At 45.4% G+C, this 27,500-nt stretch overlaps 2 protein-coding genes across 3 annotated transcripts in view; one reads left to right on the plus strand and one right to left on the minus strand.

The window, feature by feature from the left end:
• Nucleotides 1–14,029, minus strand: part of ppp1r14c (protein phosphatase 1, regulatory (inhibitor) subunit 14C) — a gene marked incomplete at both ends in the record, with an annotated part of 26,058 nt that extends 12,029 nt beyond the window's left edge. Inside the window, one exon of the mRNA XM_080744678.1 lies at nt 13,754–14,029. Within this exon, the coding sequence (XP_080600804.1) occupies nt 13,754–14,029 (276 nt within the window). The remainder of the gene's footprint in view (nt 1–13,753) is intronic.
• An 8,962-nt stretch (nt 14,030–22,991) lies between these two features.
• Nucleotides 22,992–27,500, plus strand: part of iyd (iodotyrosine deiodinase) — a 13,231-nt gene continuing 8,722 nt past the window's right edge. For both annotated transcript variants that reach the window (XM_080743923.1, XM_080743922.1), the window contains exons 1-3: nt 22,992–23,679; nt 25,006–25,206; nt 26,318–26,477. In XM_080743923.1, coding sequence (XP_080600049.1) covers nt 23,466–23,679; nt 25,006–25,206; nt 26,318–26,477 — 575 coding nt within the window. In that variant the 5' untranslated portion in view covers nt 22,992–23,465. The remainder of the gene's footprint in view (nt 23,680–25,005; nt 25,207–26,317; nt 26,478–27,500) is intronic.

Consider the following 27,500-nt stretch of genomic DNA (forward strand, 5'->3'; position numbering starts at 1 on the left):
CAGGAGCTAGCTTTCCACGTAGCGTCTACAACGTCTGCTGCGTCGCCATGGGAACCAAAGCGTTCAGTGAAAGGGGTGGGACCCCGTCGCCGACGGCTGTTTGGACCGCAACGGCGATTGTGTCATAGCAGCATTAGTCCAGCTTCACGTTGCGGTAGTAGAAACGGGCTACTTAAATTCCCTATTAACAACCCAATGCAGCGTCCACTTTCACATGGTTTACACTTACACAATGCAGCGTCCATATTCACATGGTTTACACTTACACAATGCAGTGTCCATATTCACATGGTTTACACTAACACAATGCAGTGTCCATACTCACATGGTTTACACTAACACACTAACACAATGCAGTGTCCATATTCATCAAAAGCTAAACATTAGTTTTTCACGATTGTCAACAAAAATCATTCTGCACAATTTGCACAGCCTTCACTTCACGTATCGCTCGACCCGATTTGGCACTACTTCACACTCCCTTATCTGCATTAGACTCTGACTTGTGCAGATGGAACAACATATTCACCTTATTCCTGGCCCTCTCTATGGAGGCTGCCATTGCCTTTTACAGAGGGCGCTAGAGAGTTTTTCTCTATGTGCTGCTTCAAAAACATCTTTTCACTTCCTCCCAAGTAAGGAAGTGACCGGGAATTGTCTGTTGCCTGATTTTGCCAAATAAATAAGCCCAACAGAAGCAACTAGGCTCAGTTTTACTACTTTAAATGTACTTTTACATTAATAGCAGATCAGCAAGCTCACAATGTGTCACATTGCAACACATTGTGAGCTTGTATAGGCCTATTGCTATTTAAAAAATATTCAGGAAAATAAACAAAAATATTTTGAATATTTATGAAACATTTTAACAGCATAAATCTGTGTGGTGGTCCCTGGCACCACATATTGTCAGGTGGGGGTCTGCGACTGTGGACAAATATGGTAATCTGGGGTCCTTGATATGAAAAGATTTGGGAACCACTGGTTTAAAAAATATTAGAAAGTAAGGCAGCCTACGCTATTTTCGCTACTGACACTTTAATGCAAGGACACAGGAAACCAAATGATGTTTTTCACACAGACATAAAAAGGTAGACGCCTCTTCCGGCTCTCTGGTACCCGTCTCGCCTTGGTGGGCATTTTTGATTGACAGGCTTGGAATTCTTCTGTGTGCGGACAGACACGGAAGGTCGGTAGGTAAATCAGAGGCAGGTTTGAATGGAAAAGTCCTGGAAAAGACGCGTTGTAATTGGCCAGTAGTGTTTTTGAGTGGCAGCCTACCCTCGACACTTCCTCTTTTGTGCCCACCAAGTTGGACGGGTCGCTCCAATCAACTGCAGCGGGTGGACGAGGTACGGTATCTAGCTTTTTATATCTGTGGTTTTTCAGGCCAGCTTTTTCAGCCTCCACCTCTTTCAGAATATGAAGCCGGGGGGCGGGGCCAGGAATATGGTGAATAGACAAAGCCCTCTGGCCAGACAGGAACCGGAAGTGTGATGCCTAAATCATGTACGAAAATATATATATATTTTTTGGCTGCATATTTTGTGCTGTTTTATGTTTGACTGTGAAAAAAGTAGGCCTACACTGAGTCATTTTACAAAAGGAGAAATAGCTCATACTCTAGAGTCACTGTCATTCATATGGTGGGTTCCATTTCTACCGTTGTTTTCAATTTTGCACTTCAGTGTGCTGTAAATGCTTGGTAGTGTGCAGCAAATGCTTAGTTGTGTGTATGACTGGTGTGTGTTGACATTTGAAAATATTGCTGTGTGTACCAAATTTGACGAGAAAGAGTCATCTTGCGAAGGGAGTTTAGTAGGTTTAGCATGTTGTGTGTGAGGTTTTCGGTTTTGAGCGTGCAGTTTTGAGAAAGCCGTTATTGTATTGAGGAACGTGTGTTAACAATCCTGGAAGAACTGTAACGTGAAAGTCCTCCCCCGCACCACCGCTGTGAAAGAATGACGTGGCTGAGCGGGACTAATCTGCTGCCTTGTGTTAGCCATGGCAGACAGAGCAGGGGTCTTCAACGTTTTCAGGCCGGGGACCCCTTAGTTGAGAGAGAGATGAAGCAGGGACCCCCACAACCTGTTCATAGATTCCATGTAGTTTCATCGTTTGACAGCACAATCGTCAGTGTATATTGGATTCATGTAAATTTGTGTTTTCAGATATTTAACCACTTCAGTCAATACTTAATAAACTTGACCTTTCACTCTGTACTTAGTCTGCTCTTTTTCCCCTACACCAAACTTCTTAGCCAAAAATAGCCGATCTACAACGCCTCGCAGCGCGAGGCATTGTGAGCCAACTGCTATTTTTGGCTAAAGTTCTCAGAATATGGACGCTAGGGTTCAAGACGTGGTTAATATAAAAAAAGAGATTTTTTTTTTATCACTCAAAGATTTGGAGGACCCCCTGTAGTAACTCTGAGGACCCCCCAGGGGTCCCGGACCCCCTGTTGAAGACCACTGAGATAGAGTCTAGCTGCGCTAGGCTAATGCAGCCTCTTCTCCATCTCTACCCCCCCCCCACACACCACCCCCATATCTACCTTGTTCTCCTCTCTACTCCCCATCCCCCCACTCTCTCTCTCTCCTTGCAGTCCTTTGAAGAGCAAACATGAACGCACGCACGCACGCACGCACGCACGCACACACACACACACACACACACACACACACACACACACACACACACACACACACACACACACACACACAGCCCCCCTGGAGAACATGGGAGAAATCTATCTCTGACATGTTCACCTTCTGTTATCAGAGGAGAGGAGAGGAGAGGAGAGGAGAGGAGAGGAGAGGAGAGGAGAGGAGGAGTTATGCACCCACCCAATGACCACTATGGGAATTAGCAGGGATAGATCTTGCATAGAACAGTAGGGTATGGGGAATTGGCTTAAATACTAAATTGGGAATATGGAGGGGAGAAAACATGTTTTTCTTGTATTACCTTTACCTTTATGGACAGTTTTTCTTTTCCTATACTTGTCTTTCTATATGTATAGCCTACTATGATGGTCCTCAGAACTCATGCTATTTTTGTGTGTTTTAATTTATATAATTGTAATTTTACTATGATAAGAATAGGAGTTGGGGTGTCATTATGTATACCTGCCCTTATTGCGACGTTGAGATTTAAATAAAAAAAGATTTGAAAAGAAAAGAAAGAGAGAGACGTGTATGGATGGGACGATAAGCGATATTATCGTATATAGTGATAAAAAACATTCACAATAATCGTATTGTGGAGATATCATTTATCGTGATATCATCCTCCGTCATGCACTGGGATCAATTCACCTTTTATTTGCTGAGCTGCATATCCGGTACCACTTAAACTCTCTAGAACGTTTCTTTTTTTTTCACTCTCTCAAATGTCTTTGCCAAAAAAATGGCTGATCTACAAGCTCACAACGCTGTCACAATGCGTCGCAACACGACGTGTTGTGAGCTTGTAGATCTGCTATTTTTTGGCAAATGTTCCGCCCAAGGATAATGGATTTTGATTATCGTGTTAATATCGTAAATCGCAATTTATTTTGTCACAATAATCGTGATATGAAATTTTCATATTGTCCCATCCCTAGAGACGTGTAATAGTCAGGGGATATCTTCAGAAATAGTGTCAAATCCTGGAATAAATTCCTTACCAAAACATTTCTTCACCAATGTGTTTGTAAAGGTGTCTAGTAACACATCAGCTGTCAAGGATTCTCCTAGGGAAACTGAATTTCAGTCTTTGTGAGATGTGTTACTAGACACCTTTACAAACACATTGGTGAAGACATGTTTTGGTAAGGAATTTATTCCAGGACTTTTAAAGATATCCCCTGACTATATGGCCATATACTGAGATAAGGCAATGAGGGTGAGATTGGAGATGAAATGGTTGTGAATCAAAGTGAGGTGAAAGTGCACAGTGCCAGGAGGCAGAGTGTGTTTTGGACCCAAACGCACAACTCACAGCCAACCCACAGCTACGACACCAGAGGGAGCACACACAACGATCTAGTGACACAAACCCATAAGACAAATATGGGTAAATTCTCCTTCTACAACACTGCCACCCAGGTGTGGAATTCCTTGACTACCTCCCTTAAGACATGTAGCTCGCTGGCATCCTTCAAAACGCAGACATCCCAAGTCTCCCGGATGTTGCGGGAGTCTCCCGGAAATCAGCGTCTCCTCCCGGACAGCCGCGAGTGGCACTAAACCTCCCGGAAATCCCGGGCTGCTCCTGCAAATGCTTGCCATATCCGGCTGGATACGGTAAAAAAAACGGAACTGCCACCCGCAATGCGTTCTGATTCGTCGTCGAACTGTCAATCTGGCAAATGAATGATTGTACTTCGCTGTGGGAGATGTGGGCGTCTATAAGTGACCAACCACTGGTCCCAGATGCAGACTGGGTTCTCTTCTCGAGAGTCGAGACTCAGGCGCGAGAATATAATCAGCTTGTATTGTAAACAGACAGGTTTTTGACAGGTCTTGCTTAACTCATTTAGCGCCTTTCGAGGCGAGATATCTCGCGAAATTCCCTTTGATGTTCGCAGTGCCAATCGCGAGATGTCTCGCGGATGGTCCCGAGACGATCTCCCTTGCTGATTTATCATCATCACGGATCCACGAGCACAAAATAGTAATCCCATAACATTGAGGCAGACGGGGAATCTCATCTTTAATGTCCATTATCTCCAAACAACACTTTCAGAGGGAAGATGGCAGTAGATTCTCGCTAATAAAACACATGTCGAAAAGCACCGATCGGCCATTACACAACACAACAACAACGACAAGCGTCATGACGTCATGACGTGATGACGTCAAACCGAAAGTGTTTACGCTATGGACTTCTGGCCTTCAAAATAAGACAACGGTCGTGGGTGCAGCCTGCGGGAGGCGCGCTGGACATGTTAACCCGTTAATTTCTGGAGCACTAAATGGGTTAATATGAATGAAATAACAGTACTTTACAACTGTCGGTTCTTTTTCACTGGACATACAACTGGACAAGCTGCGTCAGCCTGTGCGACGCACGGCGGCCTGTGTCTCACTGTGACATAACTTTCTCCCAAATAGGTAAGAAAGACATCATTCTATAAATTAACCCGATTATATTAAGCCTAAAATGGTTCTGTCGCCGTACAGAACCGTTTTTAACAGTTTTTAACAATTTTTAACCGTAGAAAAAAACAATATGCACGCGCTGCACGCACGTGGGATCACCTCTCAGGAGGCCAGAGAAGGAGGTAGTTATCACTTCTCCCATAGACAGGAGAGACGTGAACAAAAGTAAAAGGCAGGAAACCACAAAGGAGTTTAACCAAGACTTTACTTCAATAACAACATAATACAAACAAAGGTACGCCTCACAGGGCGAACAGGGAAATCTAGATATTTCTACGTTTCATTATGTCGACTAAGGGTTAGGGTAAGGTTTAGGCATGGTTTTACTGAGGTTAGGGTTAGGGTTTGGGCCTCTGAATGGAAGGGCTGCAGTCAGTAGCAGAGAGGAGGGTTAGGCACAAACTAGTCTCGCGTAGCCAGACAACTATTCCACAATCTCCGAATGCTATATAGAGTCTGGAACGGCAGCTCCCGAACGGCGAGTATCGGAAGTAGCCACTGAACTGTAGTCCCATTGGAAACGTAACAGAAACACAATAGCTCAGACAAAGTCATTCGAGCTGCCCATTATTGTTATGGGTGTATAGTTTAAGAAAGCTTTTGAAAACATCATGGAGGTAACACCAATAACACCAGAGAAAGACAAAATAAAGCCCCCGGAAATGTTGAAAGGAGACATAACGCTTCCAGTAGGACATGTTATTGCTACTGCACCAAGGGAGCGGTTGCATCACATCCGCTTTATCTCGCACTCATCGTTTCTTCCCCGGTTTGCCAGACTGTATGCCAGGAGCATTTGCCAAAATCGCGGAGGCAACAGTCTGGCCACGCGAGACTAGGCACAAACTGAACTCCATCATGGTTAACCCCTCCCATCCACTCTATGGTGATCTGCAGGACAGGAAGAGCACCTTCAGCCAGGGCTCACTTTCCCCCCCGAAAATGCACACAGAGCGGTATAGACGTTTTCTTGCCAACTGCCATCACGCAGTACAATTTACATGTATAAGAAACTCTCCCTCATGCACAGAGTCATGGATGGACTCAGGTATTTTGTGTTTGTGTCCATGTGTTTGTTGTGTCCTTGTTTTGGTCCAATAGTTTATCTATGTATTGTCTCACTATGCTGCTGTAACGCCTCAAATTTCCCTTCAGGGATTAATAAAGTATATCTCATCTCATCTCATCTGCATAGTGTGGTTAACATTCACTCGAGTCAAACAAATGGAACGCTGAACAAATTATATGTTGCAATATGGACACGCTCCCAGGGTGGAACATCAGAGACTCGGACAGAAGGGACCCGAATCAAACAGAGAGCAGTCACAGACAGGCTTATATAGTCTCTGGCCGACTAGGCAGTCTTTTAGGCCAACAGCTCACGGCTGTGAAGCCGGGAGGAGCTCAGATTGTCAATCAGGATCTCACTGGACGGGAGGGGAGGCAGGACAAGGTGAAGTGGGTCTATGGGGAAAGGTCCGGGGTGAGACCAGACCATACATGGGCAACTGGCGGCCCGGGGGCCACATGCCCCCACCACCACTTAATGTGGCCCTCAGGTTCATACCGAAATACTGATATATTATTGATTTCAGCTGTTACAATTCCAAACATGACCTGCTTTAATTCTATCAGTTTATATTAGTAGCTTTAATGAGTAGTATTAAAATGTCTTCTTTTATGTTGTATTTGTATTTAGGTTCATAAAGTTAACATGAGTACATAACTAAATGCGTTTGAATTTAATCAAAATGTAAAATTTTCCAATTAAAAAAATAACAAAAATATAATTCAGGATTCCAATTCAAAAGAGGCAAAAATAGCCGATCTACAAGCTCAAAACGCATCGCGCTGCGATACACAGTATCTCTGAGGCCATTAAACGAAACGGGTATTTCTTACATTGATGCTCCTACATTATCATGCAAGCACCAGTTAAAGTTACTTTCCATCCCTCATATATATCCCATAACCCACACACTGCACATCATTTCGGAGCTCATATCTTTGAACGGGTAAGGGCTAGCTGTATTAATGGTACCCAAGGAAAGCTATTGTGCGCACACACACACACGCACGCACGCACGCACGCACGCACGCACGCACGCACGCACGCACGCACGCACGCACACACACACACACACACACACACACACACACACACACACACACACACACACAGTGCTCTTTCTGCACAGTCATGTCCTCCATGGTACAGGAAGTTAAAATCCATTTATCTGACGGGGACCCCCCCCCCCCCCCCACCCACACACACACACACACACACACACACACACACAGATACACACGGTGTGCACGGCCACCCACACACACACACACACACACACACACGTGCACGGGCCGTGATGTGCTTGTCCAGCGGTGTCAGGTTTTCATATGAAAGTGATCCACATACTGACCTTAAAGGACACACAGCACTGACACTGCAGCACACACACACACACACACACGCGCGCACGCACACACACACACACACACACACACACACACACACACACACACACACACACACACACACACACACACACACACACACACTCACTCACACACGCACACAGACACACCCACACACACACACACACACACACACACACACACACACACACACACACACACACACACACACACACATACACATACTCGTCTCTTATGGGATGCCTGGAACTAGATATTAGAGACTTTAAGCAGCACGGTTTTCAGGATGGCTCCACTATGACGCGATCGCCGTAGCAGTCAACATCGTTAAGCAAACAGCCATCGGCGACGGGTTCCCACCCCCTTTACTGAACTCTTTGGTTCCCATGGCGCCATGTACTGTATAAGGAGATATGCTGTGAGAGCCCAAACATGCTTACTCAGTTATTTGTTATGTGAAAGTCCTATGACAACTGACATCATACAAACAATCCCTTTTATGCCCATATATGGAGATTCCTATCTATAGAACCAGCCATGCAGATATGGGCTGTCTTCCTCCATATATGGGCATTCCCATATGAAGCCCTGTTAGATATGGGCTTAATATTAATGACATCATATGGGCTGTCTTCCTCCATATATGGGCATTCCCATATGAAGCCCTGTTAGGGCTCAATATAGATGACATCAGGGATCTCCATATATGGGCATAAAAGGGATTCTGTTAGTGTGGTTCCCCCGACATCACAGTGATGTCAGAGCTTGATGTCAGAGCGACAAACCAATAGGCCGTAAAAAAGCGTACACGGACATACGGACGGCTGTCCGACCGTCCGGCTGGCCGGACGGAGACGGTGCCATGACATTGGTCCGAAGGTTCATTAGTCCGAAGGTTCATTAGACCGAAGGTTTATTAGACCGAATTTGTTAAGAATACTATGCCTAACTCTAACCCTAACCCTAACCGTAACCTCAGTAACCCTAACTAAATTCGGACTAATGAACCTTTCGGTTGCATGCATGATACATGCATACAAATGCTTGATTCATGCATGTCGTCGAACATGGCCAACCTCCAAGCTTGTAGATCTGCCAATGTTTCGGCGCGCGACACCGTCGTACTATACAACCAAAAAACTGCCTTAAAAGGGATTGGGGGCGGGACATGGGGAAGGGAGACGGAGAAGAGGGGGAGATGATTGGTTCCTTTGTGCCGTCAGTCAGTCAGTCAGTCAGCCAGTCAGCATCACCAGCAATATGGTTTTAACCCACTGCCCTTATTTTCTCTCTCTCTGCACCCCTCCCCCACTACACACACGCACGCGCGCGCGCACGCACGCACGCACGCACGCACGCACGCACGCACGCACGCACGCACGCACACACACACACACACACACACACAGACAGAGAGACCCAGTGCCAGAGGGGTTTTTAAACAAGCCTTTCATCTGAGACAGAATGCTACAACAAGACATAATGGACCCTCTGTCTGTCTAGAAAATACTGGCTCCTTATTCTGGATATCATATCTGTAGGCCTATGTCTGTGGCTGAAAATGGCAGATCTACAAGCCAGGGATGGGACGATATGAAAATGTCATATCACGATTATTGTGCCAAATGAAATCGCGATTTACAATATTATCGCGATAATCAACATCCATTATCCTGGGGCCGAACATGTCGCAACGTGTCGCGACACGTTGTGAGCTTGTAGAGCAGCTATTTTTTGGCAAAGACATTTGATAGATAGTGAAAAAAATTACTGTAACAAGTACGTATATTATAAGTACCTTTTACCAATTATAGAGGGTTTAAATGGTACCGGATATGCAGCTCGGCAAATAAACGGTGAATTGATCCCAGTGCATGACGGAGGACGATATCACGATAAATTAAATCTCCACGATACGATTATCGTGAGTGGTTTTTTTATTACGATAAACGATAATATCGCGTATCGTCCCATCCCTACTACAAGCTAACAAGTTCAACGTGCCGAAATGTGATGTGACGAGAGCTTATAAATAACCACTTTCGGCACATAACACTGTATGATGGAGCATAAATTAAGCAGGTTGCTGTTTTTTTGTGACAAAATATACCTTTTTTTATTGCTCCCCAACAAAGCATTTGAAACTATTCTTTTTTTTTTTTTTTACATAACTTATATTTCTTTTTTATGTTTCAGTATGCTTCCTCAGTCAGTGTGTGATAGTAGTGGAATTATTAGTTAAGTTGATGAAAAATAAAAACACACACGCACGCACAGAGACCAAATGCCAGAGTTCTTTTTCTCCTTCTTTAGAAAGGAATGGCCGCATTGCGGCGGGTTGACCTTAGGGGTGGGCGATATGGTGATAATTATCGCTGAGACGATACAATGTCTCCACGATATGCCTTTTCAGAGGTATCGTATACATCGTGATACAATAGAGGGAGCCTTGTAAAAAATCCTGTTTAATCGTTAATACAGAGATTCATTGCAGAATTCAATTTAAACCTGCATTTTGGTCTAAATCAGTAGTTCTCAAACTTTAAAATGTCAAGGTCTCCACTTAACTCTGACAGTATACCCTTACGGGTCCATTTGGTTTCATTTATACTGTCAGAGATACATACTTGTAAAGTTGAATTTAAACCTCCCAAAAGGAACCCAGAGAGTCTAGTTTTTGTCAAGTAACTTGAAAAATAACCATAAAAACCAACGTGAAAAAAAGTCGTGATAAAATCGTGTATCGTGATACAGCTTTGGAAAATATTGTGATATTGTATTTTTCCATATCACCCACCCCTAGTTGACTGATGCTACAGCAGACATGATGAACCCTCTGTCTGTCTACAATGCTGGCTCCTTATTCTGGATATCAGTAGTTTTCAATCTTTTTCACATCAAGGTCCATAATCCATTATTGATTAGGTATTTGAGCCACGGGACCATGCACCGTTCAGCTAACATGTAGCCTCTCAGACCCAAAAGAAGATTTTGTCCAGAATTCCATGCTGTATTGATGTTTGTACCATAAAGATAACAGGTAAACCTTGATCAAAATAACAATTCTTCTACATTCTCTAATCGAGTAGAATTCATGCACGTTGCGAGATGCAGATTTTTTTAATAATTAAGATTTAATAATTTAAATCTTCAGGGTTACGCGCTCAAGAGTTAACGATCTATAAGGATCCATTTGGTTTCATTTTACGCTCCCACGAGTTAAAGATCTATAAGGGTGCATTTGGTTACCAACTCTTCCATCATCTAGCTGCAGGGACCACCTGGAACCCCCTCGAGGACCACTGGTGGTCCTTGAGGACCACAAGTGGTCCTCAAGGACCAGTGGCGGAGGCCACTCTACCTCCTGAGCCACTGGCGTAACAAAGGCATCTCCTGCGCTACTGCAACATGGGCTGACAAGACTGTCCAGGGGCGTCAATTGGGTATGGCAGGGGTATGCAGCTGCCATACCCTGGGTCAAGGGGGGAAAATAAAAGTTACTTTTAAAATATAAATCTGTGAATGTCTCTTTGTCTATCTGTGCAGGTTATTATGTTGTTAAATTACAGTAAAATAACTACAAATGCAAAATGTAACAAAACGGTCACTCTAACAAGGTATTATAATTATATTCTCACCATCTTGACAAAATGGTATATTCCCAGGTTCCGCAGGTCAGCAGCACAGGTGCAATGCATTATTGTTAATTGTGGCACGTTTACTAACATGCCAAGTTTAGCTGCACTTGAACAACCGTTCCAGGCTGCCATATCCAGGCCAAGAAACCGTAGAAAAGGGGGGAAAAATGTAAATGTATCATGCCTGTTGCCAAGGTATGGCAACATGACTGGTATCTCGCACGCACGCGAAGGCGCGCATACAATACACCAGTCATGTTGCCATACCTTAGCTTTTTCTGAACTGACGCCACTGAGACTGTCCATTCACACACTGAGTAGCTTGGAGCAAGATGAATTCATTAAGATTCAGGGCTGTATTTTGATTGTCTTAAGTACCAGCTCTTGTGCCTTAACTTAAAGGCCTGTCCATACTGCCCCCGACCACCCAACTTTTCGTCTGAGAGTTCTGAGTTTGAGCAGCTTTCCGAACTGTAATTCAGGGTAAAGCTTTTCAGAAGATGCGAGTGACGTCATTTGGTAGTTGAACCGGAACCTTTCCGACAGTATGGACAGGCCTTTAAGTTAAGGCATGAGAGCTGGTACTTAAGACAATCAAAATACAGCGTGCAATCACTGCAATGTCATCGGCAGCCCTGTCAATCTACCGGTATGTACATGAGCATTTCTTTAGAGTCACCAAACTTTGCTTGAGAGAGGAGACAGAGCAGGGTCTGTAGCCTATAGCCAGTGGTTCAAAACACTAAGCCAATATTCATAGCATACATCAGTGGTTTTCAAACTTTTTTCACATCGAGGCAGATTGGGGCATTCATTGGAGCCACAGAACACCGTTTGATGACATTTAGCCTCTCAGACCCCAAATGTTTATATAGGGTTCTAGATTTATAAATGGAAGATTAGGGACACCATCCATCCATCCATCCATCCATCCATCCATCCATCTGCAAGTGTATTAACATGCTCTGTTTTGGTTGAAAGAACATGTAATTTATCCATTCATTCATTCATTCATTCATTCATTCATTCATTCATTCATTCATTCATCCATTCATCACCATTCATTCAAATAAGTCTAGCATAGCCTATTGTCACTGTCGGGCAGAAACCTCTATCTCCAAGTTTCAAATTTGTACATTTTTTTCGCAATCATACAAGGCCGTCGCACAAAAGTAGTGAAAACAGCAGATCTGCAAGCACACAACGCCTCGCGGTGCGAGGCGTTGTGTGCTTGTAGATCGGCTGTTTTCACTAGTTCATTTTTTTAAATGATGAATACGAAATGAAATGTTTTGGACATACAAGGTTTCCACCCGACAACGACGAGTACCTACTGTAGCTGCAATGTCAGCATTACAAAGAGAACAGAGGATTCTGCAAAAAAATAAATGTCATCCTCTCCCCCTATGAGACACATTATGGCCTACAACACTGCTGTCTGTCTTTCTGTCATCACATAGGCTATAGCCTACACCACTGTCTGTCTGTCTGTCTGTCTGTCTGTCTGTCTGTCTGTCTGTCTGTCTGTCTGTCTGTCTGTCTGTCATCACAGAACATTGACCTACATTCATCCTCATAACCATGAGAGTGTGAGAAATGGACCCTGGCAGGGTCCATTTGGTTCCATTTCTCACACTCTCAAAAAGAGTTGGAAGGAATGGATGCAGATGTTGGTTTGACACAGTCAACACTGGATGAAAAGAGACATTATCTGACATATACTGGTAGAGTATATGACCCATTTTGTACCAGTATACTGGGCATATACCCACATTATTGGAAGTTTTCAGTTCAAGAGATTTTCAGGCATATTCCCCTGATATTCTGCCCCCAGCTAGACAAAGGCACAGCAGGGTGTGCCTTTGTGTGCCTTTGTCTAGCTGGGGACAGAATATCACCTATTATTTGCAGTTTACAGGGGAATATGCCTGAAAATCTCTTGAACTGAAAACGTCCAATTATGTGGGTATATGCCCAGTATACTGGTACAAAATTGGTCATATACTCTACCAGTATATGTCAGATAATCTCTCTTTTCACCCAGTGCAAGGACACGACAGATATATAGATAGGCCTATATTAGATAATCTGATACAGGCAGACAGATGTGGATATATAGACAGACAGACAGACAGACAGACAGACAGACAGACAGACAGACAGACAGACAGACAGACAGACAGACAGAGAGAGTCGAGACAGACAGACAGACAGACAGACAGACAGACAGACAGACAGACAGACAGACAGACAGACAGACAGATAGATAGATAGATAGATAGATAGAATTATCAATATCGATGTATCGACTTGCAAGGTATAGACAAAAGACAGTTTGAAATTCACCCATTCATTATCTGGGTTAGGCAGGCAGTGGACCTAAAGCAGAAAACCATATAATGCCACTGTTTTTACTAATATCGTGAGTAATAATATCGATGGCTTTCCTAATAGGCTTATCACCCAGCCTTAATAGATATAGGCCTACCGTAGATACAGTAGGCTATATTATTTGATAGCAGATTCATGAATTACCTCGCAGTCGTAGAGTCCTGACAGCTGCTCTATGATCCACTCCTCCAGAACCAGTCTTTTCCTCAGCTCTTTGCGGTCGTACTTGACGGTGACTTTCCCCTGCTTCCTCTGCACCGGGTCGGGGACCCCCACCCCCATCCCCACCACTCCTACCACGGGGGTCCCGGAGGACACCACCATGGTGGGACCCCCACCGCCGACCACGGGGCCCGGCTGGAAGAAGACCCCCCGGCCCACGGGGACCGCGGGGCTGCTCTCTGTGCTGGCAGCCGACATGGATGCTGCTGTTTGGAGGATGCGGAGGATGGATGGATGGATGGATGGGAGAATGGGGCGAGACAGCGGAATGAGAGAGCGTGTGCGTGCGTGTGTGCGGGGAGCGGAGGAGAGGGTCTTTTTGCCGTTTAGAGGAGAGGAGAAGAGGAGACACAATGGAGAGGAGAGCCTGTTTTTAACCCAGCCGCTATTTAAAGGCAGGGGGAGGAGACTATGCTGAGAGAGAGAGAGAGAGAGAGAGAGAGAGAGAGAGAGAGAGAGAGAGAGAGAGAGAGAGATGCTGTGATAGGAGAAGGATATCAATTGGAACACAACCACCTTAAAGGAGTAGTTCACCCCCAAAATGACTTTTTTTTTTCTATTGATTAGGCTACTCATGCCATGAAGACTTGAGTTCAATAATATATTTTTTGGGATTTGTCACAATGCTAAGACATAAATTACCCCCATTGATTCAGGATTTGGGTCCCCATCCGGAATCAATGGGGGTACGTTTATTGTTATTGTTTCATGTGGTGATCAATAATAGTCTCCGGTTTCATTCATGAGTTTATTAGTACTTCTTGGCAAAGAGTATAAAGTTGAACTCCAGTTGGCAACAACAACAACAGAATAATAACTACACTGAGTGGCACGCATGCGCACATACAGACTCAACAAGTAGTACGGCGGCTGGTAGGCGACATAACGTGTATGAACAATGCGCCTAGTTCTACATCCTTCCTCTTTAGTTTATATGCCCATAAACAACTTGAAATAATGAAATGTAAAAAGTTAGTGTACTCACATCTTAGCAGGCACATTTGGTGAGGACAAGGAACCCTGCCTGTTATATAGGTTAACATATAAGCAGTAGTGCAATACTTGTTTGGCATCAGAAAAGCAAACATAATATATATTCTTTTCCTTATAACAAAACAATGGCATTTAACAAGTGTTCCAGTCTCTTTTTTTTTTCTTTTTTTTTTTCTACAACTGAAAACAGCAAAAAGTCACCAGTCCAACATAGCCTGCCCTACAATAACAGTTCAGTGGAAAAACAGTCCAGTGGAAAGTCTCTGTGACAGTCCATTGACCATGCAGTAACTACTGCTGGTACTTACGGTTGGGCCTGCAGACGCGCCCGGCACGGGACACGTATAGATCTCCGGAAGGCTGCGGGAGGGGTGGCGCAGGCCCTTGCACCGCTCCCCCCTCGTCGAAGACGGCCTGGGACCTGGCTGGAGATGCCGGAGCTCCACCCTGCTGCTGGTCACTGGTCGGTGGGGCGGCCGCTGTCTGGTCGTCGTCGTCCACCCGCGACGCCGCCGCCGGTGGTGCTTCCAGCACAGGTAGGAGGTGCCTCCGGTTCCTCCTGTAGTCGTGTCCATCCGATTCGACGACGTAGGACCGTGGTTCCTTGCAGATCCGCTTTACCGTCGCCAGGCGGTCATAACGGTCTGCATCCGTACAACTTGACCCTCAGCAAGTGGGCGCAGAGGCTTGCTCGTCTTGTCGTACCACGACTTCTGATACTGTCGCTTTTTGATGAGTTGCGCCTTGACAGTTTCGTTACTTTTGGCAGCGGGAGTCAGGAGCGTCTTGCTGATCGGGAGCGTGGTGCGTGTCTGTCTGGACATCAATCTCTCGGCTGGCGAGCCAAGCGTTGCATCACGTGGAATGTTCCTGATATTGAGAATGTTCAGGAAAACGTCAGTTCGATCACGTTTAGACCTCTCCAACAGCTTCTTTGCGCTGCTGACAGCCTTCTCGGCCAGTCCATTAGCCTGCGGGAACTCTGGACTGCTGGTGACATGGACGAAGTCCCATGTGGAGGCAAAGTCTTTGAACCACTGGCTAGTGTACTGGGCCCCATTGTCCGAAAGCAGCTGATGGGGGCTGCCGTGAACTGAGAAATGTCGCTTCAACTTGGTTATCACGGTGGTGGAGGTCATGTCACGTAGCAGGTCTATCTCAAACCATCCTGAGTATGAATCGACCAGCACCAAGTAATGTTGGCCATTCCACTCAAAAATGTCAGTGGCCACAGTTGACCATGGCAGATCCGGGACGGGGTGGAGCTTGAGTGGTTCCTTTTGTTGATGGGGCTTTGTGCTGTTGCAGACGGAGCACGATAAAGTCTCTCTTTCAATGTCCTGGGACATGGAGGGCCAAAACACAATGTCTCTGGCCCTGCGTTTCGTGGCTTCTGTGCCAGGGTGACCTCTGTGCAGAATTGTGATGTACTCACGTTGTAGTGATTGTGGAATGATTGGCCTGGGTCCCTTCATGACGACGCCGTCTTCGATGGCCAGCTCATCTCCAAACGTGAAGTATTGGCGCACGCTCACTGGCAGGTTGACTTTACGCTTAGGCCATCCATTATGGATGATTTTGCAGAGTGCCTGCATGTCTTTGTCCTTCGCTGTGTGATCTCTGAGCTCTTCAAGCCGTGAGGAGGAGATGTGTTGGATGGACATCACCTCAAAATTGGCCTCCTCGTTCCTGTGCTGTTCTGTCGTCTTCAGTGGAGCACGAGACAACGTGTCTGCCAGGTACATGTGCTTGCCTTTCTTGTAGATCAGCTGGAAAGTGTACTTTTGCAGGCGCAGCATCATGCGTTGTAACCTGGCTGGGGCCGTGTGCAGGGGTTTAGACAGGATGGTAACCAACGGCTGGTGGTCAGTCTCAATCTGGATGCGCTTGCCGTAGATGTAGTCGTTGAATTTGGAGCAAGCAAATACAACAGCCAAAAGTTCCTTTTCAATTTGCGCGTAGCGTGTCTCGGTTGGTGTCAGGGTGCGAGACGCATAGGCGATGGGAGCTCCGTCCTGCAAACACGCCGCCCCAAGGCCATGCTGGGAAGCGTCGCAGGTAATCGTTACTGGCTTGTGCACGTCATAGTACTTCAGCGTTGGTGGGCTGACGAGGGCTCTCTTGAGTGTGTCAAAAGCATTTTGGTGTTGTTCGTACCAGCACCACTCGCAGTCCTTGTGTGTCAGCTGATGTAGGGGGGCTGAGACCTCGCTGATGTTCGGAATGAAGCGGGCCATGTAGTTAATGACGCCAAGGAAGCGCCTTACAGCTGCGACGTTGTCTGGTGCTGGCATTTTCTCAATCGCCCTTGTTTTGGATGGGTCTGGCTTGAGTCCGTCGCTTGTGAAGAGGTGGCCGACGTATGCGATTTCACTCTGCCTGAATTTGCACTTCAGGGGGTTGAGTCGTAGGTTGACCTCACGTGCTCGGTCCAAGACTTTCTTTAAGTTCTCATCATGTTCCTTCTCCCCATTTCCTCCAACGATGATGTCATCAACTATCACCGCACACGGGTAGCCGGCAAAGATTTGCTCCATCGTGTGTTGGAACACCTCGCTGGCAGAACTGATTCCAAATGGCATTCTTAGGAACCTGAATCTCCCAAATGGTGTGCTAAATGTCGTCAGTTTGGAAGACTCTTTGTGTAGGGGAATCTGCCAGAAGGAGCTCTTTGCATCCAGGGTAGAGAACACTGTGGAGTGTGGCATTTGTGCAGCCACATCCTCCACGGTGCGCATGGGGTGGTGTGGGCGTTTAAGCACAATGTTTAAGTCTCGTGGGTCGATGCAAAGTCTTATCTCATCAGAATTCTTCTTGTGGGTCGCCACCATGGCTGAGACCCATTCTGTAGGTTCCGAAACTGGGGCTATGACACTCAGGCTTGTCATCCTGTCCAATTCTGCTTTGACCTTGTCACGCATCGCGACTGGTATGCGGCGCGCCGGCCTGACAACAGGTTGTGCCTCGGGGTCGAGTGTCATTTTGTAGGTGATCGGGAGTGTGCCCAGATCATCTGTGAAGAGATCAGCATAGTCTTTGAACATCTGACGTGAAAAACTAGGCTCTTCCTTCACACGGAGCTGATGTACTTCCTTACTTAAGCTGACTAGACCCATACGAAGGCTGTCCCGTAGACCAAGCAGTGGCTGTACATCTCGCTCCACTACCTGGAATCGTAGGTTGTATGGCTGGTGTGCTGACTGGCAAGACAGATACACTGAGCCTGCCGAGGGGATTTCGTCGCCTCCATATGCGACAAGCCTTGTCCTCCTTGAAGTGTCTAGTCTTTCTTTGCGTCTCACTTGTGTCAGGGCATCACTTGAGAGCACGTTGCATTTTGCCCCAGTATCCACTTTGAGTTCTAAGGGCTTTCCATTGACCTGGACAGTGCAGAATATTTCCTCCTTTTCATCATCTTCCAGTGCGCCCTCTGTGTCAATCACATCAGTGGCTATGGAAACACCATCAATGCAGTATGACTCGTCACCGCTGCTTGAGCCTTGGGCAGTGTCAACCGCATTTATTGCTCTCCCTTGTCTGTGTTTGTAGGTGCTCTGTGTCGACCTGCAACATTGTTTGAAGTGATTCCATTTGTTGCACTTGTGGCACTGCTGACCAAAAGCAGGGCACATTTTTCTGTCTGGGTCATGTTTGTGTCCACAGTTGCCACAGGTGGAATTTGACTGCTGGCTTTCACTTTCAGTGTATGTCTTCTGTTTGAATGGCCGTGGTTGTGATTGCCTTGTCTTGAAGCGTACAGTGTCCACATTTGTTGTGTTTTGTCTTGGTGTAGCCAGAGTCTTAGTGTGCTGTTCTGTTAATTCGTGAATTTGACAAGTTTCAATTGCTTTTGCCAGGGTTAGGTCACTGTTGCGCAGTAGAATCTTCCTTACAGTGTCATTATGTATGCCTGTGACAAGTCTGTCTTTAACCAGCTCGTCCTGTAGATTTCCAAATTTGCATGTCTTCACTTTATTTTTCAGATCACTCACATATGCTTCCACAGTCTCACCTTGCTTCTGGTTCCTGGTGAAAAACATGTATCTTTCCATGGTGATATTTGTTTGTGGATTGCAAAGCTCACGGAACTTCTTTTTCAAGCACTCGGGGTCTTCTCTCGCTTCGGCCGGGACCACCTCATTGCCGTCATCGTCGACAATAGCTGGTGCATACACGAACGAGCGTTCACGTTCTATGGCTTCTGAGCCCGCCAGATTCAGCAGGATAAAGGCTTGTGTACGTGGAGGTTTGTCTGAACATGCTGCCGCAATGAATATGTCATATTCCTGCTCAAATATCCTCCAGTTTTCCGCGACGTTGCCGTCAAAGACCAGCGGGTCTGGTTTACGGAATCCCTCTGCCATTCTGCTGCTAACGTTAGCACTCACTGTAGCTTAGCACGCAACGTTAAAGTGTCCCGGTCCGTTCACTCTTCTGAGCACTCCTCCGTCCGTGGATGCGACAGGTCCGAAACTTCTGACACCATGTTTCATGTGGTGATCAATAATAGTCTCCGGTTTCATTCATGAGTTTATTAGTACTTCTTGGCAAAGAGTATAAGTTGAACTCCAGTTGGCAACAACAACAACAGAATAATAACTACACTGAGTGGCACGCATGCGCACATACAGACTCAACAAGTAGTACGGCGGCTGGTAGGCGACATAACGTGTATGAACAATGCGCCTAGTTCTACAGTTATCAAATTTATGTCTTAGGAATGCAACAAAAACTAAAACATATTATTGAACTCAATTCTCCATAGCACGAGTAATCAACAGGGAAAAGAAAAATCATTTTGGGGGTGAACTACTCTTTTAAAGACCTAATGATTTGTAAAGTTGGCACCCCATATGATGAAAAAAAAGAAAAATGGTGCTTTTCTTTAGTGCTGTATTTGTGCTGAAATTGTTATAATTTGTCCTGGTATCACTTTTCGGATATTTTAATACACCAACACTGTACTGCTGCTATGTTCTACTAGCCTAGTACTGCTGCTCGACACCGCCCTCTGTAAGGCACACCACGGTACTGCTGCTATTCTGATCGCTCATAACCAGATCAATATTTATACATATAAACAAACATAATAAAAACACAATGAGCACATCCAGCTCTAAAGAATGACACAATTGGGGCGCCTGGTGGCCTAGTGGCCCAGGCGCATACCATATAGGCATTGCCATTTCGGCATCAATGCCTGTCGGCGTCGCCGGTTCGATTCCCGATCCGGGTGACCTTTGCTGCATGTCACTCCCTGTCTCTCCCCCATTTCCTGTCAGTCTACTGTCCTATCCAATAAAGGCAAAAAGCCCAAAAACAAATCTTTAAAAAAAAAAAAAGAATGACACAATTTATTTTCAATTTTTTGCAACAAAAACATGGGGGTGCAAGGCTCAGCAAACGCTAGCCTATAACTTAAAATATCTCAAAAAATTATAGCAGCACAAATTATAAAATTACGGCACAATTCAGCACAAATCCAGCACTAAAGAATGATACCATTTTTATTCATGTTTTCATGCCAACTTCACCTGTACTTCCCTGCACTGCCTGCATGTAGCCTTGATACATGAAAACTGTTACACTCCTTTCACTTACACATAGGCCTACCGTACACATTTTGTTTTGATAGGCCTATTGTACTTTGTACACTTCTGCTTTGGCAATGTAATATGATGTATCATGCCAATAAAGCTCTTTGAATTGAATTGAATTGAATTGAATTAAATTAAGAGAGAGAGAGAGAGAGAGAGAATGCTCACATGGTATTATTAGAGAGGTAACACTGCCACCTGGCGGCCTGAACAGGTAATAGTGGTGCTGTCACCTCATGTCACCTGTTGTCAGGTATACGAGGTGAAGAGAGCTGCATGACGTCACTGCAGTGGAAAGTTATTCATTCAAGAGTCAATATATAGATACACATTAACCATCACATATACAGTGGTATGCACACATGCACACACGCACGCACGCACACATTTGAAATGTTTATTTAAGTCCACATAAGCAGAAGTACAAGAATGCCTTGTACAGTGGACATAAACAATACCAGTGCAGTAAGATATTTATGAAAACAGAGTTACTAAGTGCATGTAGGGCAGAACACAATACGTTGGCATAGACAGGGACGTGCTGGCCATTGGGAAAAGCGGGACAACTCCCGAACGGCCGGTTCATTCCCGGCCGGTCCAGGCCGGCCATTAGGAAAAAATGTAAAATAAAATGTCGGCCTTCGTTCCATTTTGGGGGCTGGGCGGCCAACAAAGTAAATCGTCACTGTCGGGCAGAAACCTTGCATCTCCAAGTTTCAAATTTGTACATTTTTTCGCAAAGCAAAGCCCTGCTTCATCATACAAGGCCGTCGCACAAAAGTAGTGAAAAAAGCCGATCTACAAGCACACAGGTAGGCTATTCAAAAAAGTTCCAGATAACTCATTCTGTGGCTTAATTATTTATTGTCCCTTGTGTGTCTTTATCATATCCATTGCTGGGGGAAAAATATTTAAAGGGCAAGTTCACCTCTGGGACAACCTGATCTTATTTTATTGTTGATTGGGACAAGATCAACACAATCCTGAGTTATTTTTGAGCGGTGCAAACCGCTCCTATATTTCACTTTCGGTTTATTTAGTTAAAACATATTAGCACGGGACGATTCTTTCATTCTTCATCGATTGGCTAGTTGAGTAACTAAACATTAGAATCAACCAATCAGAAACTGTTCTACCCATGACGACATTTGTTAGCCAAACAGAACAGACCAATCAAATGCTGTATTGTTCATGTCAATTTAGATCAGGAAATTCAGCACTTCTTGGCATTGGCCGTCAGTCAAACCCATATCCTGGACCTTTCCTAAACTTTAAACTGGAAGATTGAACACCACCAATGATTCGAGACAGCGAACACGCTACATTACCCTTGCAGACTATGGTTGCTGTTTCGAATCCTGGGTGGTGTTCGATCTGCCAGTTTAAAGTTTAGGAAAGATTTGTGCCGGTTTAAAGTTCAGGAAAGGTCCTTCCATCTTTCTGTCTGTCTGATCCCCTCTCCGTTCTGCCCTCTGTCTGTTTTGTTTGAGCTTCTGGTCTGGATTGCATATTATTTTTCTCTTCTATTCACTCTTTGACTGCCACCAAGCTGTTAATGGCCAGGCTGTTTGTCTGACCTCCTGTCTGTTCTCCCTCTGTCTCCCCCTTGCTTTATAACCCACAAGAAGCTCTATTTGGCTCTATCTGTTTTCAGACAGCGACATTTAAGAGTTTCTCCTGCATCTCGGCTACTCCAAATGGAGTTTCTGGTGACATAAATGTGCACATGAATGTGCACAATAAATTGTTATTTGGTCTGGTCAAGGATACTAACAAACCTGGCTGGTATGTTGCGCATAATATACTCCTGATGGTGTAACTGACATAAAAAGTCTGACCAACCGCATATCCTGGAACTTTCTGGCGCAAATCTACGACCACCCAGGATTCAAGACAGCGACCACGCTACATTACCCCTGCAGAATATGATTGCTGTTTCAAATCCTGGTTGGTGTTCAATTTGAGCCGGTGTAAAGGTCAGGACACACGAAAACCTTATATAGTCTGAGCAGACCTCCAGACTGACAACATACACAACAAAAATATTATTGCCATGCATGCCTATCAACGCTGATTCGCGCAGGCGCCCTTGCAGGAATTAGTTTGCACCGCTCACTTCGCACGGGTGCGATTTTTTTTGTGTTATATTTTAGTATTTCAGCATGAATGATGATGCATTTTGCATCATAATGATGCAGCATGATGCATATTATGATGCAAAACGCATCACTGTCTAAGTGTCTATCATGCTGCCTGCACATTCTGCGCAATACACGATGGGATGTTGGAAAGTTGTGGATAGGAATGAGACAGTTGAATTCTGAACATAAATGTGTGTACAATCACTGTGGTATTGTTACTTTTACTTATCAGTCCTCAATGTGAGCATAGTACTTCTGAACAGTGGTGGAAAAAGTGCTCACCTTCTTTACACAACTGCTTCTTAACAGTCTTTATCAGCCATAAAGCAGCTGTACTTTATCCAGGTCGTTGAACTTGACCTCCCTCCCTCGCTAATCAAAACAAGCTAAAGTCCAATGCTTCTCTCCAGACCAGCGCTGCAGAGCCTAGCCGTGCACACAGAGCACACGGCACACAGAGAGAGAGCCTAGCCTATAGCCGCTGCCGTGCGGACGGTGCGCAGTAACCAGTCTACTCGGCAACATACCTTCTCGCCCGATTTTCTTTCCCGCCGAACCTCACGCTGAACACTCGGTTGGACAGTTCTTGTATTCTTGTGTTTGTTTTTTACTGAGGATAAGGTTTAGATATAACTTCAGGGTTAAGCATAGCTTTACTGAGGTTAAGATTAGGAATAGGGTTATCGGTTTTGGCAACCGTTTCACTGAGGTTAAGATTTGGCACCATAACGGAGAGGTTAAGGTTAAGGAATAAGGTTAGGTTTAACCGTTTAGGCATAGTTTACCGAGGTTACGTTTACAGGAATACCAGGCAGCTCTAGACCGCTCTACCGCTTCGCTGGATATAGACGCCCCAAGGCGAGTTTGTTTTAGGGTGAGTTTTCAAGTGTTTTCCGCCGCGTCATGGCGCTCATGTCCGACTTGACGCCGCTGTTCGTGGCCGCTCTGTGCCTGCTGCTGGCCATCATGTACCGGAGCGCCACCGGGGGCACCGGAGTGAAGGGGGGTCCCCGGCCTCAGCCCGATCAGGCCCGCGCCGAGGACCACAAAGCAGGCCACAGACCCTGGGTGGACGAGGACCTGCAGGACGACACAGAGATCAGGCAGAAAGAGGACGGTAGGTTGTGACTATAGGCAGGGGTGTGGCACCAAATTCTGGGCCCATGGGTACAAGGATTCACTGTGGGGCCCCCCTTGAATGTTCTTCATAGGGGGAGGGGGCTTAACCCATTTAGACTGGGAACGCATTATTTTGTGCTTTAACTATTGAAAAACAATAGCTCACAGCGCAGCACCGAGTGCCGCGATGCAAGCTTGTAGACTTGAAAATGTGTGCAAGTCTTTGAATATTTCAGATCCTTTTTTGAAAAAAACTATGTTTCTATGTCAGTGGTGCTCAAACCTCTTTCATGTGAAGGACCCTCAAAATGGTATGTATTTCGCCACGGAGCCCCATCTCAAAATATTTAGTTCCATTATGAATAGTAGGCTTATGGTGTGTCGTGGTTCTGTGGTTAGGGTTAGGAGTGGGCGGTTGTCACAGTACAAAATAATCACAGCTGAGTGACTCTAGTGCTCTCTGTGCGTCAGAGATCAGTGGAGAGAGAGAGAGAGAGAGAGAGAGAGAGAGAGAGAGAGAGAGAGAGAGAGAGAGACAGACAGAGAGAGAGAGAGAGAGAGATGCTAAGCATCGAGCGTGTAGATTGAAGGAGGACTTTGCCACTTTTCAACCTATCTTCATATAATTGGTACTCACAAATGTTCATAATAAAAATAGCACAAAAAAAAAAATCTACTCAGTCCAAGTCTCTTAGGAGAGCTGTGGCAAGTTCAGAAACCCATCATCTTGTTTCATCATTTGACAGATTCTTTTTTTTTAAACAATATTTTTGAAAAGATTTTTATTATCGCGAGAACAATGGCTTCCACTTTAACATTGCAACTTCTCAGGAGTAGAAAGCCTGCAGTTTCTATTTACTTGGATTCCCCATCGATGATGTCACAATTTGATGGGTTTCTGACCTAGTGCCCACAGCCCTCCTCTGAGACACGGACCAAGTAGGAAAAGAATATGCTATTTTATATATTCTATATTCCAGGCCTATATAGACTGTCAATCAATCATGCCTGGGAGTGGCATGCCCTGCCCTGGTGCCCAAACCAATAATCCAATTAACAATTAACTCATAAACTAATAAGACTAATAGTGCCAAATAATACTAAATAATAATGAATATAATAATGCAAATGATAAACATAATCTAACAAAGAAACGCAGTGCAGTGGCTTTTACAATGATGATTGTGCTGTCAAACAATGACGATGTGGAATCTATGAAAAGGTTGTGGGGGTCCCTGCTTCATCTCTCTCAACTAAGGGGTCCTCGGCCTGAAAGCATTAAAGACCCCTGCCCCACTGTCTTACACGTGTACTGTTGTTGCAGAGTCAGATGAGTGGGTGGACAGCGCTGAAGAAGAGGACACCTGTCCCCACGTCCCGTACTGCCCAAAGCGCTACCCAGAGGACGTCATGCTGTCCAGAGCCCAGAGCTTCTTCTCTGTGATGGACCAGCGGCGCAGCGTCCGCTTCATCAGCCCCGACCCCGTCCCCAGACAGGTCATCGAGGAGGTCATCCGCACCGCAGGTCTGTGTGTGTGTGTGTGTGTGTGTGTGTGTGTGTGTGTGTGTGTGTGTGTGTGATCTGTGAGTCTAAAGGTCAGAGGTCAAATGTCAAACTGTGAAGGTTGTTCGGCATGAGGAGGTGCATCATGTGTACTGAGCTTCCAGGGCTCTGGGTCAAACAGAGCATGTGTTATACCTGTTCAAAAGTTTGGATTTTTCAATTGATTGCCATACAGCATCACCCTTTGGACAATGGCTGTGAGTTTTGTCTTTTCTCCGTTTGGCATTTACTGTAGCCCTCTACTATGTTGCCGAGTTTCCTAAAATAATTTACTGCAGGTTTGGCCAGAACTGCAAAAAGTGGTAGAAAAATAGTAAAAGCTAGAGTTTCAATAGGGGACCATATCCCTAAGGGCAGGAAAGGTCGTCAGGATCGGGACTCGAACCTGCAACACGCTGTTGAGCCGGATTACTAGCCTAAGTGCCTGGACCACTACCTTGTGGCCCAGGCCTAAAGGAGAACTATTTAGCGTGTAAGTCAAGTAAAACGATAAGTTGCAATAACACTCTAGGAGTCACGGTGGCGCTGTCGGTAGGACTGTCGGTATAGCGATTTCGCCTCACAGCTAGAAGGTGTGTTCTCTCCTCTGAGTCATCAGTAGGTGGGGTTGGCGAAAGGGCCTCTCTGTGTGGAATTTGCATGCACTCCCCGTGTCCCCTTGGGCGGTACCCTCACAAAAAACATGCAGTAATCCTGGTCTCCATACTGCCTCCCCCTGGTTAGCTTGAAGGAGGGGAAAAGAGCCCAGGATTACAGCTTAGGCAATTGGCACTGGGTGAGAAAAGGGTTACAAAATCGTGGAAAAAAACAAAAACAAAAAACAAAAACAAACGTTGCAATCTCTGATGATTGGAATAGACCTTGACCCAGACACCTCTCACTGTCTGTCTCTCTCCCCCTCCCTCTCTCTCTCTCTGTCTCTCTCTCTCTCTGTCTCTCTCTCTCTCTCTGTCTCTCTCCCCCCCCCCCCCCCCCCCCCCCCCCCTCCATAAGGCACGGCCCCCAGCGGGGCCCACATGGAGCCCTGGTCCTTGGTGGTGGTCTAACTCTCTCTCTCTGTCTCCTCCATAAGGCACGGCCCCCAGCGGGGCCCACACAGAGCCCTGGTCCTTCGTGGTGGTCTCAGACCAGGACATGAAGCAGCAGATCAGGCTGCTGGTGGAGGAGGAGGAGGAGGTCAACTACCGCCAGAGGATGGGAGACCGCTGGGTCAGTGACCTGGCCAGACTCAGGTAAAAAAAAACAACTAAAAAACACTTTACAATTACCTGGCCAGACTGAGGTGATATACTTGGATAAAGTGAGTGCGGGTTATACCTTCCTTCATGTTGTACCTGATCCTGCACCCAAAGAACTTTAAAGCTGTTTAAAAGAAGAAACTGCCTAAATGAGTAGAGCGAACCTTCTTCTGTATTGAATACTTGGATAAAGACCTGACTAGACTCAGGTAATATACTTTATTAGAGACCTGGCTAGACTCAGGTAACATACTTTAGTATTATTAACTACTGCCATATTTATTATGTATTTATTTGTGCTGGTGCCATCAAAAAGTAGCTTACCTTTGCGATGTTATAGAAAATTATCTATGGATTATTTCCAGACATAATCGTTTTCAATGGACACATATATCTGTGCTGTAGCCAAACTGATGGCAGGGGGAAGCCTTATGCAAGGAATGAATGTGAAATGGCCCTCCCCTCTTTCTGTCGTTCAGAGCGTAGAAATGTATGTTCTAGATCAGGTCCACAGAATACAGCCAGGAAGTGATTTGGGACTCCATTGATGTTTACGTGTGGTGGAGATTTGAGAGCAGCATTACGGGAGATGTTTTTACTGTACACACACGCGCGACCCCTCATCAGCTTACAATGCTCAAACAAGGTAAAATAACGAGAGTTCGTATTGGCTTTGCGCCGCGTTCAGAATTGGGACGAGCGGTAACGTTCGAAGCAGTAAAAGAGATAAACACCTGGCTAGACTCAGGTAATATACTTTATTAAATAAGCGGTGCCATAGTTTTGTACTTTTTCCATTTGTATGCGTCTTACCGTCTTCAACGTTTTCAGGCCAAGGACCCCTTAGTTGAGAGAGAGAGATGACGCAGGGTCCAGGGACCCCCACAACCTTTTCATAGATTCCATATAGTTTCATTGTTTGACAGCACAATCATCAGTGTATTTTGGATTCATGTCAATTTGTATTTTCAGATATTTAACCACTTAAACTAAAGTTGACCTTTCACTATGTACTTA

The sequence above is a fragment of the Nannobrachium achirus genome, assembly GCF_963921795.1.
Source record: "Nannobrachium achirus genome assembly, chromosome: 16".
Classification (NCBI taxonomy): domain Eukaryota; kingdom Metazoa; phylum Chordata; class Actinopteri; order Myctophiformes; family Myctophidae; genus Nannobrachium; species Nannobrachium achirus.